This window comes from Sitodiplosis mosellana, unplaced genomic scaffold (genome assembly GCF_009176505.1).
Source record: "Sitodiplosis mosellana isolate CC-2019 unplaced genomic scaffold, AAFC_SMos_1.0 Smas_scaffold_6181, whole genome shotgun sequence".
Classification (NCBI taxonomy): Eukaryota; Metazoa; Arthropoda; class Insecta; order Diptera; family Cecidomyiidae; genus Sitodiplosis; species Sitodiplosis mosellana.
The window spans coordinates 779935-795906 of NW_022601422.1; the positions used below are offsets into that span (position 1 = coordinate 779935).

The following is a 15972-nucleotide window of genomic DNA, read 5'->3' on the forward strand; positions in this document are numbered from 1 at the left end:
AATGCAAAAAGATTTCGAGAGAGCGGTGTCAAAACGCAGCAGCAGCAACATCAGCAGCAACATCATCATCATCACAGTCATCATCACTACACAGGCCCAAAGTCAATCAAAAATTGAATATCATTTTCGTCGTTGAGCGCTGCCTTTCAAATAGCCAAGCTCAAATCGAATGAAGAAGATTACATTGAATGCATGTTTTCTCTCGCTGAGAGAAGGAGAAGCACAGATACACTGAATTTATGATTCATGCGGCGCGAACGAAACAATTTTTATTATTATACCTCGTGACAGCTCTCACGACGAATATTTATGAAATGTAAATGTTTCGCCGTATGCTTGCTTTTTTTCTGCACACAGCATGCGCGCAGAGGCACACGTATTCACCGTCTACATTGAATAGATCTTGATCGAACTGGATGTCTGGTTGGTTGGCTGGCTGGCTCAATTCAATTCATAGCCGATGCAGACGACGAGGTTTAATTTGCACGCAAAAAATGCATTTGATTTGATGGAATATAGACTGGTAATAAAGAGACGACCGTTTTTTTTTTGAACGATATGAATGCTTCATTCGCTTTGACTTTGCAATGGCGATAGTGAATTTTTGTTGTTTTTCTGCTGCTTTAATTAATCCAAAACACGAAGCACACACTTCATCGAATGCAGTGAGATGTGTTCTAAATAGAGAGTAAATGAGAAATCACCCATAGAATGATTGAGACGACAGAGACGATGAACAACAGTCAAAGCCAGAGAGAATTTTTCTTTACCATACACATATCTTTCAAATGCCGTTCCGATAGAATGCACACAAGTTATTCGATACAGAGACGTTTTGGCTCAATTCTTTCGGTTGTTAATGCATTGTCGCTTGTCATTTCAAAAAGCTGATGAATATTTCAAGCATCAGTACAAAAGAGAAATACAAATCTGCATGTTTATGACTTGTGCAACAACTTTTGAAACACACATTGCACAAAATGCATCGGAAATTCCGTAAATGAGATAGAAAGGGAGAAAACTTAAGTGAAACGAAATTAACAGGTGGTATGTGTGTGTGGCCGGCCCATGAATTACTAAAATCCATTCAATCTCATTGAATTATTGAGCTGAATTGCAAAGTTTACCTTTTTGACCAAACGCCGATGCGTCCGGCAGGTTTAAGCAATAAATTGGCAGATTTCAATTGCATTAGACAATTGGAATTCGCATAATTTTCAATATTGCAATAATTTCTTATTATGCTTGATTTAATCCACCACTTGGAATCCTATTCCAAATCCATTCCGGAACACTTTAACAACACAGAACAATACACCGATTCGGAACAAGTGTGGTGAAACACACCGTTCTCACACTTCATTCATAATGCAGGATGCGCACAGTAGACGAAGTGTGTATTTTTGGTTGCATCTTAAAACCCGCAACAAAGACTTTAATGACTTGTTCGCCAACTACTAGAAGACTGTTATCCTTTAGATGGCACTCTACATTTAAATTCATTATTTATGTGTCGTACACTTTGGAACTTTACCATCGGACAAAAATGTTCGAACGACCAATTTATTGAACTGATGCGGTGAAACGAAGACAAAACAAAGACAAAAGATCGAATGCACGAGTGCAAAAAATTGTCATTGATGTTCTTTTTTGCCTCTTTGTACTAAAGGAATGCGCTTACACCTTGGCTCAAGCGAAAATTTATGATTTCAATTTGCCACATAAAGACAGTTATCTCTTAAAAGTTTCACGAAAACCGCAAAAAACCGTGACGACCCGCCAAAAATGAACATACTCGCCTTCAACCATTTTTAAGTCGAAAGAAACTTACTCTTCTCTTTCATAACAAAGTCAGTGTAACAAATATAGCTGCACAGTTAATAATATATTATTAATTATACTATCGGTATTAACATCGCATGTTAATAATATATTGTATGATAATAACGGTATTAACTAGTAAGTAATAGCGATATTAACAGGCGATGTTAATAAAGTATCAGTTGCTAATACTGCCTAGTTAATAATATAGTATTAATAATTATTAATAATATATTATTAACTGTGCAGCTATAGTAACAAACACTACTCTCAATCTCACCTATAGATATGAACAAACGCCGGATATTGCAGCTTAAGTAATAAACATTTCAATTCAACCTACAATAAATTTATGACAGTTTGGTGAGAAAAAAAAATCTTTTTTTTCTTTCTTTCAAACTGAGAATTCAATTTTAATGCAAGTTCAAAGTGAACAATCGCATTTTAATGAAAATAAGAAATGATCGCTCACGTTCCAAATTGCAGTGTGACATTTCTTTTTTGGATAAAACGAAAAGAAAATGGAACGCGTTTGAATGGCAGCAATCAGGTGGCATGTCCTATTTCGTTGAATCCATTGATGTTGGTAACTTTAATGCAAAATCTCAAAAAAAACAAGAAGCCAACGAAGGGTAAAAAACAGTTTTCTTTCCATCCATTCGTCCGTTGTCGTCCGATTGGCTTGTAATTGAGGCGATCTCATTACGTTTTACTGTCAAATTCCTTGAAGTGCAGTGAAAATAAACTGCAAACTGCTGTGAATAACGAAGACTTCCAATGCAGTTCTCGTAAATCAGCTGCATCGACCAAAGAGTGAAAAAGCATATGCTTCAGAATGCTTGCTGTTCAGTCCAATAAAATGTGGAATCAATCGTTTAATCGATTTTGGTTCGAGCAAAGAATCAAGAAACGACGATATCGAATTGAAAGTAGAAACAGATTTGTGAATTCGATTTTCAATATGGTTCCTGTTGATGCAAAACGATGTGTGTATTGTATTATTTCAGGTGAAATTGATGAAAATTCGGTGGGGCAAAAATGGTTCTACGATCGATATGCTTCCATCTTGTGTGCCGCCTGATGTGCTTTGAAACGCTTATGGGCATTCAAAAAACATTAATCAAATCACATAATCGACGCACACGTTGCAACTTCCACAAGTATATAAGAGATTTTGTTTCAGTATTGCGTGCAAATATGTGTTGACTTTGACATTTTTTCATTTGCGTATTTGCATGCAATACTGAAGCAAAACATAAACTTTGCACAGTATTCCATGCAATGCGTTTTTTGCACGGTTTCAAGTGCGGCATAGCTCTTAAATGCTGCTGAAAGCGAACAATATTTTCGGTTGTACATACGATTTATCAATAGTAGAGAGGTAAGAGTGTGCCGAACCATTTGGTGTGTGATCATTTGGTCTCTTTTCCCTGCCATATGGCTCACTTGCAAAATGACGGAGAGAACGAGCGTCAGAGCATTTCCTGGTCTGAATTGCAACTGTGCTCAGATTACAACACGGACAAGTATTAGAAGTTGAACGAGGAAAATTTATGGCCATCGCCGAAAATTATAATTCATGTATCTGCAATTGGCATTGAATAGCACACCGGAACCGATTTACATATTGCATATCATCATATCCATTGGGTGTTACACACTCCAAACCGAATCCCGTCAAACATGTGTAACTTCAAAATTAACAATAAGAACATTTTGGGAGCGAGCGATAGAAAATCGACAAATGGACTGGAGTGAATTGGAGAGAACGACAGTAAAAGAGAGATAAAGAGAGAGCGAGACGGCGAAAAATGAGAGAGACACACAAATTGAATGTTGAAATAGAGTGAGAAAGTGAGAGACAGAGCTCCATTGAAAAATTGGCGAAGCATTTGCACCAAGGGTGGATTTAATAATACATGGACACTTAGTTTGGTTGGTTGCAGTTGGAAAATGGTACTGAAAACAGTTACACACACACACACATCAAATGGATGCGAAAAAGAAACAATATCGAGAAACAATGTTCGATAATACTTAGCATTTGCTGAGTTGGAGTAAGACTTTGTGTGTGGAACGAGAGCGAATTGTTTTTCCTGATGTGCTCCGTGTGCATTGCATCCATCACATGGCATCGATGCATTCATCACATTTCACGTTCTACTTGTAACGTTAGCAATTCATTGTCGCTTGTGCATGGAGCGCAAAACGCATGCAATTTTAAGTACATGACAAATCGAAGCACTTAGCTTTAATGTTTCAACAAATTTGTTGTGTTGTACGGTTTGTTGTGGCACAGCCAAAGTGTGTAATGGTTTTGTATTCGGCTCTATTGTGTCGGTGCGTGCATATCAGGGTGTCCGTTTACTGCTGTCGATTCAATTTCAAATGCTGCATATTTATGAATGGCAAAAGAATAAATGTAATTTTCTTGCGTTTCGCTCTTTTGCATTTTATGGATATATGTGGTAAGTGTCGGGGAACTCTTACGGTTCCCATACTCCGGCAATGAAGTGACAAACGTGCACTTGCTCAAACACAAAACGACAAACTGAAAGATTTTCAGCAAATATTCACGCTTTAATCCACTCGGTCGATTCAGAAGTGAATTGTGTGAGAGTGTGTGTGTGTGTGTGTGTGTTGGCCAACTGAAATAACATTCGAAAGATAAACACACCGTAAAATAAATACGAGGAATATATTTCTCTGTTCAACGACGGTATTTCAATTCGGTCTGTTCAACTGCCGTGCGTTCTTGCGTTACCATTATCAATATATGTTAATAAATTGAACAAGTCTTGGCATATTTTACATTTTCAAAAGATAAGATTAAACGCGAAGCATTTAATTTAGCCGAACGCACCTTCGTCTTTTTTTTTCTCTTTCTTTTTTCTTTCCCGTGCCGTGTATTATCCAAAATTGCACGCCTTACTGATTTTGAAGCCAGAGCATACTAAAAAAGAGATACATTTGATTTAATCAATGGAAACGAAACGATTCTTTTTCAATTTGAAAACATTCATTTAAATGCAAAACCAAACATGGTAAATGGCATCGGCTATATCTTAAGAGAATAGAGAGAATAGGCCCCCATTAAAATATCATCGATTATAATGTTTTTACGTTTGTAAAAACTCTATTGAAATTGGTATAAATGTATTTCAAAGTCAATTTGAAATATATGTCCAAAAAAATAGATTGCTTTCAACAATAATAAAATGCTCTTTCTCATGGTACTCGTCGCTCACTCGTTCGCGCCTAGTGCCAGTCTTTGTGTTCTATATTTGGATTTCAATACGGCATTGTGTGCCGAATTTTTTTTTTTTTGTCTCTTTTACTCTCTGTAGCCTATTTGTAGCCGATAAAGGAGGAGAAATTTCACAAAACAACACATTCGACTTTAACAATAAAAAACAATCGGGTGACGTGCGTGCGCGCAAATACCGAACCAACACAAAAAAAAATTGATTATTATTAAATTTTTGAACAAAACAATGGCCCGAGGAAGAGCTGCAAACATGAAGAAAAAAAACACCAAACAACGCACTGTATCAATAGGAGTAGTAATAATAGCACGGCCAAACGTCATTATTATCAGTGTTGTTCTTCATTCTCTCTCGAGATTTTTTTTATTTGGATTTTATTTTCGGTTTTTTGCCTTTTGTGGTAACGATTTCAATAGATGTGGTTCGAAATATTGATTTAGTCAGTTTTTGCAAGCGTTAAGTCACTTGCTATTTTTTTTTTGTTTTATTTTCGTTTAAATTGTTTCCCTTTTCACTAAAATTTATTCTTTTTTCGAACTTCAAATTTTACTTGAGATTTTCAATATTGTTGTTGACTTGTTTCTTTTTACTTCAACGAAACTTAAAACACTTGAGACGTTGTTAACGATCATTGGATCGATATTTTATATGCATCATGTCTCGATTTGCTTAGTGGGCGCCTTGCGGCCTTTTCTCTCTAATTTTTAACGTGAAACGCGAGGAGACGCTGACAAAAAATATTGGCAGATGAATTGAATTGTTTAATTTCTTTTCATGGGAGAAGAATGAATACACCACGGTAAAATTGTCGAAAGCATTCCGAATCTCTGTTGATGTTTTTTTTCTCAACAGAGTTTGCTTTGCGAGAGATGAGATTGCCGCCAAATGAAAATGCCATCATTAAAAATGCACGAGATTATTAATAGTGACTTACGAAGCATGGATTTCATTTTTTTTTCCATGCTCTTCAGGAGAATGTGAAGAAATTTTTTTACACTTTTACGAGGAGTACTCGTTGAATGATAAAAAAAGGCGCTCATTTTCATTGCCCTACCATTTATGACCAGAAAAAAAACTCATTTACTTTTGCTAGAAGGAACCTTTGAAAAAATCGATTTACTTTTTACCGAACATTTATGCGTTACAATATCGAAATGCAAAGGGAACTATGGCGTGGTAGGAGAGGAGAGCAAACCATAAAATATATATCGGAACGCATATCAAATGACATTAATGGTTTGAAATGATTAATAGACAAACGATTCTCACCTATTTTTCTCTCGACCACTCTCTGGACGAGCTTCGCTCTGACATGTGATTTCATGGGCCATTCAATCGAAAAACATAAAGAAAAAAATGAAAATAGAACAAATGCATTTATTTTATTAATTTCGTCAATTTTTCATTCGTTTAGACTATAAACACGAGGGATAACGAATCATTTATTAACTGAGACGACGACGACGACGACGACCATCAGCAACAACAACAACAGCAACAATAACAACACGAGGGTAAGCATTTGTGAGAAAAACGCACTTTACCACATATGATAGCCATTGTAATAATTGATTGAATTTGATTTGATGCTATTGCCTTTCGTTCACCATATCTACCAAATGTGATTCGCGTGGCGTGCATCTTGTTTATATCGAGGGAAAACGAAATGCACGATTTAACAGCGTCGTGATGCCGTGTGCAATACACTTTGTCAGCATATATGGCAATATGGAAACTGAAACGAAGCACATATGCATAACAGTTTCCAATCAACGATAAACGATATTGAGAGCAGAAGAAATGTCGACGACAATCCAAAAATCGAAAACGAACAAAAAAAAATAGTCGATGCGACCCCAATAACAACAAAAATCACTTAAGACAATGTAAAACGAACACAAAATAAAAGGAAAATAAGATAACAACAACGCCAGCAGCAGTAGCACAAGGTTCGAATTAGACCGAGAGAAGAAGGGAAAAAAGAGCTAACAAATAGACAGGCAAATGTATCGAGAGTGGAAAAATGGAATTGACAGTGTTTCTTTATGGATATTATGAACGGAAATGGGCTTTTAAAATGCGTACCGACCGATCGACAAATTTATCTATTAGCTATCGCTATTCGAGTGTAATGTTATTGCTGTTGCTCGGGTTGTGTGTGTGTTGTTGCTGTCGTCGTTATTGTCGGGCGACAGACAACGAAAATGACGATACTGCTCTAGAAATTATTGAAATGATGACAACGCGAACGACAACCAAACATACTTTATTCATGCTGATGCAGAATGGTTAATGTGATTAAAGTGAAATTTATGCGTTCGCCTCTTAATCACTCATTCCAAAACGAAATGTGATGGCACGAGAACGAAATGAATGGAATGGAATCAACTAAACTGTGAAACTTGATGACTTTGCGTCCATATTTTTCTTCTGTTGAATTGGTTTGTTTTTCTTCTCTCATTCTCTCTATTTTTCCCGCATCTCATGTATCATATGCTCAATAGAGACACGTTATGTTCGCGTTATTGTTGTCAATCGTTCACATTTTGTTCCGCTCGATTCCCTTCCGTTTTGTGAAACATTATGTGTCTTATGCCATTTTTTCTCCCAAAAGTCAATTCAGATTCAGAGTGTGTGTGTGTGTGTGTTTGTTTTTTTTTTTCGTCTCTCTTTCCGAATTATTTCTCTTTTTTTTGGCTTTTATTTAGTTCGAATCTGCTATTTACTTTTGGATGTATGTGTTGAAGTTTTGTTATTATTTTTGTGCTTCGTTGTTGCTGTCGTCGTTTTCGCTGGCCTGTACGCTGTATCGTTCGTTCATGCGGTAAAATGAAACATTGGAAAAATAGTTTTACATATGTTTTTGGCGGTGTCAATTTATACTCAACCGAAAAATATTCCAAGCATTACAATATAGCAAAACAAGATACACAAATATACAGAAGATGAAAAAAAGAACATGAAGACAACAAGTTTTTGTTATTTTTTTTTGTTCGACTTGGCAGCCGGCAAAAATGCATATGGAATAATCAGCAAAGCGTTCACAATCTGTCTGTCGGCTTCATGTTCCGAATAATGTTGTAACATACCGAATGTTAAATGTAAAAACGGCCGAAAGAAGTTCGAAAATCAATATTTATATCGATTTCATTCAGCAGTTGTAGCATTAGCTCTCGCCTGCATCGTTCAGTGTGGAGAAATACAAAGTCAATGGAATGAATTTGAATAAATTGAAAAGTTTTGTTTTATTGACGAGCAGCAAATAAATATAGCAATAGAAAGAAGAAAAAATGTTGTAAATCATTGGAAATATCGGTCGGTATCTGTGTATGTTTAACACAGTGAATCCTTGTATTTTGAGGGGAGGAAAACGAGCATGGATACAGTCCAATTTCAATATATATAGAAAATTATGTTCGATGAGAAATCGGTCGTCAGCGAGACATTCAAGCATATTTAATAAAAATTAATGTGCGTTGAAACTCCTGCAACAATCAGAGTTCTAGAGTGAGACGCGTGGGGCGTATTTGATAAGAAGGGAAATGAGCATCATGTTGCTCGTGTCTCGATATTATGGCTTCGCTGTACTGAATATTCATCATCTATCGGGCCTAAGTGCTCCGCAAACAACACAGCCTTATCATTGTTGGCGGGAACAAAACAGCTTGATGTTGATACTGTTATTGTTGTTGTTGCTGCTGCTTTTTCATCAAGTAATCTAAAGCACTGAAATGCACAACAAACGCAAGTTCAACAAAAATCAAAATTCCATCGAGACAAACTGAGTGTGAAACGTGTATTATTATAGAGAATAGGCAGCTACACTTTTTTGACACAATCAAAACACAAGCCCACGCAAACGAATCACACACATTTTTGAGCCAGTAGACGAAGCACCCATCCCAAAACCATACCGAAAAATTAATTCCATCGAACATTTCCAATAAATAAAAGAAGAAAATAACGTTCGATTGCTAAATATGTGCTCAAAATGTGTTGCGTGTGCCTAATATCGATTTTAATGCCAAATCTACTTCATCTTCTTTATAAATAGACAACTTATTAAATTTCAATGAAATTCGAGATAGTGATGCCTTTTTTTGGTTCCATCGTAAAGTTTGTGTGTGTGCGTGTGTTTTTTGCCTTGTTTCGTTTTGATGTCAGATAAAACCGGTATAGTGCGATGCCAATTTATTGCTATTGCGCGTGCCTGTACCGTTTCTTTTTATTCATCGGTTGTCTTCTCTTACCAATGGCGTAATTTCCATCTATGATTGGGAACAAAAGATGTGCAGAAACTCACACGCATTTACCAAACTACCGACACACGGTATTGTGTGCTGTTTCTCATTTCCCACCGAAAATGGAGATGAACGAAAAAAAAAAAAAAAAAAAAAAAACAAATTATTTTCGACGAAATACAATATTTTTCTGTGATGTTGCTAAGAATGAAGAAATCCCGAATAGAGAAAATATCGATTAAGAATGGCAATCGAGTGCGGCAAAAACAGACGGAGGCAAACCGTTTGATGGAAATATTCTATTACTGCGGTTGAAATTTCTTTTCCAATTTCAATGCGGACATATTCTTTAGCATCTCATATTGCAGTGTAGTAGATAGAGTCGAGCCAGCGAACGAACGTCCTGTGTTTGCTGCCGATGCTGTTGGCTTATTTGTCATCGTTTTCATCATTCGTTGAGTATTCGCCTTTGACTAGTCCAAATCTGTCTACGGACAGATTTGTAGAAAAACGATCGAAAGAACTAAGAAAACACAAAAAAGCAACGAAGCAACAAAAATGAAAACGATTTGCACGAAAAATTGATGCCACCATAAATAATTTCAGTTTTGCATTGTTAAATGTGTCCAATTGAAGAGAAAAGTTTTATTACTACAACTCTTATCCAATTCTGCATTGAAAATTGTCTTCAGGCACTTCAACGACCCGAATCTTCGTTCGAATGTTGTCTGAGAAAAAAAAACTCTGTGTTTGTACTAATTACATTTATATTTTGAGCATTTCCTACATTCTACGGTAAGGGACAGAAAAAAAAAACTCATTTCCAACAAAAACTAGAGAATTCCACGCATTTTCGCTATATTCAAAAACAATCATAACTTAAGGACTAACTTAAAAATGGTCATTGGTTAGATGATATCGCCAGTTTCGAACTTGATTTTTCTCCTCGTGATGCGATAAATTATGGTTTGGTCTCATTTCAAAGTTACGGTCGAAACGATAATCGAAATGGGCCGTTGCGGTAACGGCATCGACTGTATCGCGATCCAATCGACAGTTGAGCAATTTGATACGGACTCGTTGCACTAGCAATTGAACGAAATTTTTCTTTTCGTTGGTTGTTCGCGGCAATGACGACAATGGTGGCAGTTGCATATGCGATGATTTGTCGGCGGCTGCAATTTGTGTTGGTTCAGTGATGATTTTTCGATCAACGCGATGGCACATCGATCGAAAGGGAAATGTTTGTCATAAGAAACTTGTGTCGATATTTCGTTGATTCTTCTTCAAAATGTACAAACAAATGCATAAAACCGCCAGCAGCAAAGTCACCAATATCAGCATTGAGAAGAAGGCGTGCTTGAACTTTGAGCCACTTGCAGCTGCTATTGCAATGTACAATGGATCTTCATCGAAATTCGTGCGCGAATATATTTCATCCGACCATCGATACGAACTCATTTCCGGCAATAAATCCATCCAAAACGAATTGATTTTGGTCAAGGCATTATAGTACTCAGACGTTTCATACACGCCTAAATAGCTTTTTGACATACGCGCCGAATCGGTTGGACTTTGTGGTATATTCTCTTTGCCAATACGATACGGATTTAGGATATTCGTTGAAACAACACGAGTTTGACCGTGAATCATATTTTCAATTTCAACCGAATTCTTCTCTAAATCAGCGATAAACATCCCATTTTCGGCAAAATTTGTTGTCGTCGTCGTTGCATCGCTTGATTCGCTGGTTAACGAATTATCGCCCAAAATTTGAACAAACTTTTGCTTGGCTGTATACGGTCGCCATGCATCAAACATTCGATTCGGTGTTGGATTGCCCATTTTTATAAATTCACTGAACAAATGCCGAAATCGACGACACAATCGCATTTCCATCGAGCTCAATTTTCGACGACTGATTTGCTGGAATAAACTCGGTCCCATTAAGAATAATAAATCCGATGTATGACCAGCGCCACCGAAATAATTGCTCGCACCACGAATGTCTATCGATTTTGTGTGATGGAATGAATACACGTAAAAGGTTTTTTGCGCACGACGTTGAATCGCACTCTCCATAGCAACCGTATCATTTGTTGTTATTGTGGATGCGTTTATCGGTTGATCACTGGTTAAAAGTTCAATTGTTTCCAGAAACGGAGTCTCATACTTTGTTTCGGATATCAATCGTTGCATCGCATTCAATAGGTAAGATGCGGTTTGTGGGATTCGGTCGAAAAATCGCCAAGAAATCATTCGACGCACCTGCTCCGTTGCACCATTCACAAAACCATAGTGAACTAATATATTCGGCAATAACGTGGTTGTCACGTACTTTTTTAACGGTTCATATCCTTCACGTGCCAGCTCAAGCCACAGTTCTAAAAGAGGAAAGACGAAAATACTTCTTTTTTTTCTTCCGCAAAAATCAATAAACTTTGATATGATACTAGACAATTCCATAACAATTTGAAACCATGTAAAGTTCGAGCATTTAGGAATAAAAATAAAAAAGGAATAAAACCTTGAATGAAAGCGCCTTCGTTACTAGTTATCCCCAACAAAATCGGTATATTTGGATAGTCTCCGAGTTCTAAAACCATTTTCGGATCGTTTGGAAGGTACTGAATCGACTTTGGTAGATATGTATCGATTTGAGGACCAAGGAGTTTGGTATAGTTTCCATGCTGATACAAAAGATAAAGAAAAAATTGTAATTTGAAAATAGAAAAAGGAATGGATGTCCATAATGAAATGATTGAAAAAAATCGGTTCAATATTGAATCTTCATTCAAATCAATGGGTGAGATTGAGACTCTCAATTTGAGAGTACCAAGTGTATGTTATTTTGACGACTTATATTTTGATAAAATAGAGTATATTTTCCTCATGGTTTTGGCAATGACAAGAAATATCGAATCGGTATCTTCGCAAAATTTGTTGGTCTTCAAAAACAACTCTACAAAAGTTAACTATCGTTTATCTGTTGAAATAAATAAATTATTGTGAAAATGAAAACATACTCTACTTATTCCAATACAAAGCCTGTAAAACATACACCACACTCGATTTCACCCATAGAATTGATTGTGTAACGAAAGTATCCAATATATCTTTGATAAAAATATCTTGATATGCCATTATCTAATCAACGTAATTTTACCTCATAAACTTGTTCGAATGCCTTCAGTAAGTCGTTAACGCTCTTCTGTCTGAGACAGTCCAAGATATATTTAACATGTGCCGAACCGCAGGCAAGTTTTTTTACAATGGCCGAAGAAAGGTCATTGCTTGTGGTCAAATTGTTTGATCTGTCAACATTTTGATATGAATAAGTTGAATAAATGGTGCCCGACATGAGAATCATGCGTGTGAAAAGAGTAGCTGTTTTTGGATTGGTCAAGTGAAGCATTGCGTTCGGCGCCCCTGAAGTTCCTGTTTCGTTCGTTCATGCGGAAAAATGAAACATTACATTAGTTTTACATATGTACGGTGTTTATTTTTAAGGCTCCACCGAAAAATATTCCAAGCACTAAAATACCATGGCCGAGCAGTGTGATTTGATGTCGATCACCACCAAATTTCTGTATATTTTCTTCAATCCATTCGAATGCTAATCGTTGATCGAGTAAACCTAAGTTGCCGGGTGCTTCTGGACTCCGTAGACTCAACCAGCCAAAAATATTTGTTCGTGATTGAATTATTACCACAACAATGCCTTCAGCAGCCAAATCTAAGCCAGTCGGTCGATTTTGTGCCCAATCAAATGCTTGCTCTTCTCCGGTTATAATCACCAACACGGAATGATTTCCGCCACGAAACGCAGACTGCGTGTTTTTAATTCAAAAATGTATTTTGTGATAAAATGCGTTTTTGAGTCGAAATGGCCTACCTGTGGCGCCCAAATGTTCAAGAATAGACAATCTTCATCGGTTTTTATTGCATGCGGTGCATATCCATTGTGCGTTTCGTCAAACATATAATTGGTTAGTTGCGGACAAATTGGTTTATAATCGCGTGCCGTTAACGTACGATTTCCCCAGCCAAAATGCTGTCGCGGTGCCTGAAAAATTGATAAATTTTCTCTTGTAATTGGACACGGTCATCAAACTAATTTGAACATTTATCAAGTGTTTTTGATCAACGAAATAACGAGAAAAAAAAAATCAAAAGCGAAAAATTCACTCACCGCAAATCGCAAATTGCCAGTAGGTGGTTGAGCATATGGAATACCCAAGTATGAATAAACGGCCGTTCTGGAAGTTTCTGGGAAAATTTTCAACTAGAAAAACAGTTCAATTTGAATATGGTGTGTGTAACAGGTGTTGATATTTAGCGGAAAAATGTAAATGTTCCGAGTGATTTTCTTACTCCAATCACGGTGCCTTGTTTTAGCAACACGGTTCCATCCGGATGTTGTGCCTGCACCGTCAAGCACAGAATAAAAGAGAAATACAAAGTCGCTTTACTGCTTATGGTTTTATCCATTATTTTGAATTGTCAAACGATTTCGGCGCTTGAAACGATCTTCAACCACACTTTTCGAAATAACAATATTCCAAGTACACCTTTGACCTCTCTCTCACTATCACTCTTGCTCGTTTGCTCGCTCTGTTGCTCTCACTCTCACAAACACTTTTAAAAGTCTATTTTCGAAATCATATCACCTTACTGATATCACTCTGGTGAATCGTTTTGAGCCAAACTCATTTTACAATGAAATTGAGTTCATTTTGGGTCGGCAACAAAAACATCTCTGTCCAAAATTATCTATTTCACTTTTCACTAAGGCCAAAAGCACACGCACTCACACACCAGCCAATGACAACAGAAGCGCAAAAACCTTCACGTTGGAAAAAAAAAAACAAACAAACGCCACCGAGCATTGAAATGTATTCCACATTTATTACATAATTAAAACGGCTTAAAGCAGCTTTTTAGAAACGGTCAATAGGTTAAACGTGACGATTTTCGTTACTTGTGCTACGCAAAAACCATTGCACAATATTTGTATGGAAATAACGGGCACGATGCGATTTTACTCTTTGTCGGCGATGTTGACTGAAAAAAAAAGATACGGCAGGCAGCTGCAAACGTGCGTCGTTACAAAATATGCTAGAGTTGTGCCATCACATTCACAAATAGAAAGAACAAAAAAATCCGATTTTAGAATAGAGAAAAGGTGTACGATTGAAATCTCACTGCAATGATATCAACGACATTACAACACGATGTTCCAGACCAGACTGCGTTTCAAATCAAATATTTAAAACATCTGACTGCACACTGAGAACTGAGAGTGACGAGAAAGAGAGAGAGAGAGAGAGAGAGAAAAAACAGTAACAATTTTTTCTTGTTGTTTGTAATTTTTCAAATCACCATCGCATTCCCGAATGTTTACTTTTTATGCACTGGGTGTTTCAATGGACCGAGAGTCGGTCGTGGTGTTTCATGGGAATTAAAATAGAATACGATGCGGAACAAGTGCTAGACAAATGCTTGAATCACCCTATAGTACGGTGACTTCTCTTTTTCAGTATGCTGATTTTGTACATTTTTTTTTGTTTTACCTTTCCGTTTCGTTTGTTTCCGATTATTGTGCCATATGATCCTCTTTGTCCGTCTCTTTCTCGACTCGACAATATTTTTTAATTGGCCGCCGTTCGTTCTGCGGTTCAAAGAGGAGAAAGAGCGAGAAAAAACAACCCGTACGTACGCACAATGCCTCTGAAATGAATGAACAAAACTCAACTAGAATAAATTATTGAAAAAAAATTATTACTATTATTACGTTATAGCCGGGGTCTGTGTATATATTGTTGTTGTTGTTAATCCATCGTGTATTTTATTTAAATATAAATCGTGTTGTGAGTGTCCATAAATAATTTGAGTTGTCTTTGTTGTGGGTTTGAGTGTGTGTGTGTGTGTTTTTTTTTCTGTTTGGGCTTTTCGACTGGGCTCGCAATTTAAATGGTTTTCGAAAACGAATGAATGGTCGAGAAATTGCTCGCCAAAATTGGCCAGTATTTTTTTTCTTTCGGTTTGTTTTGTGAATCAGTGCACACATTCATTTTCACATCGATTCGGTTGCATGCCATCATTGTATCGTCACCGCTCTTCCACTGCCGTACCATCAAAACCATTTTCGATGTGCATGTTTCAAATTTAACGCGAATGTGTGTATGTACACACGCATTTTCGCGTTTTTAAGTCGTTTTTTCTCTCTCTCTCCCTCCCTCTGTATGTGTTTGTGTGTGTTTGTGTGTGTGTGACGTCACACAATCCATAATAATGTGGAACTCGGAACCGTATATCCGGTACTGTTTGAAAACACCGTACCTTTTTATCATCATCATGTATAATTTTAGTTTGTTTCCACAACAATGCGTTTTTCGTTCTGACATAAAGCCGATGCACATTGTTGACGGCTTTTATAGTTGCGGTGTAATTAAAAAACCATACAGAGAGACATAGATAGAAAGATAGAGAGAGAGAGACACATAAGTAGAGATCATCTCTTCATACGTTCATATCATATTTTGATGAATTTGCTAGTGATGTAGTGTTTGAAACGCCATTATTTTATGACTACGGGCACATAGACATCAGACAGGATACAAAACTACTAATTGGCTATTGCT

General features: G+C 36.8%; 2 protein-coding genes across 6 annotated transcripts in view; one reads left to right on the forward strand and one right to left on the reverse strand.

The window, feature by feature from the left end:
- LOC129576133 (protein slit) overlaps nucleotides 1-15972 on the forward strand; it is a 300168-nt gene that overhangs the window by 39198 nt on the left and 244998 nt on the right. For 4 of the 5 annotated variants that reach the window (XM_055460719.1, XM_055460723.1, XM_055460724.1 and 1 more), the window contains exon 3: nucleotides 6502-6601. The exons of the other annotated variant lie outside the window; for it this stretch is intronic. The gene's annotated coding sequence lies outside the window, so the exon portion shown is untranslated. The remainder of the gene's footprint in view (nucleotides 1-6501; nucleotides 6602-15972) is intronic. 5 annotated transcript variants of the gene reach the window in all.
- LOC129576132 (pyrethroid hydrolase Ces2a) lies at nucleotides 10078-14579 on the reverse strand. The gene is made up of 7 exons (XM_055460718.1): nucleotides 13703-14579; nucleotides 13521-13613; nucleotides 13224-13394; nucleotides 12873-13158; nucleotides 12495-12766; nucleotides 11856-12018; nucleotides 10078-11712 (listed from the first exon to the last, which is right to left on the reverse strand). The coding sequence occupies exons 1-7, from the start codon at nucleotides 13817-13819 to the stop codon at nucleotides 10577-10579; spliced, it is 2238 nt and encodes a 745-aa protein (XP_055316693.1). The 5' UTR covers nucleotides 13820-14579; the 3' UTR covers nucleotides 10078-10576.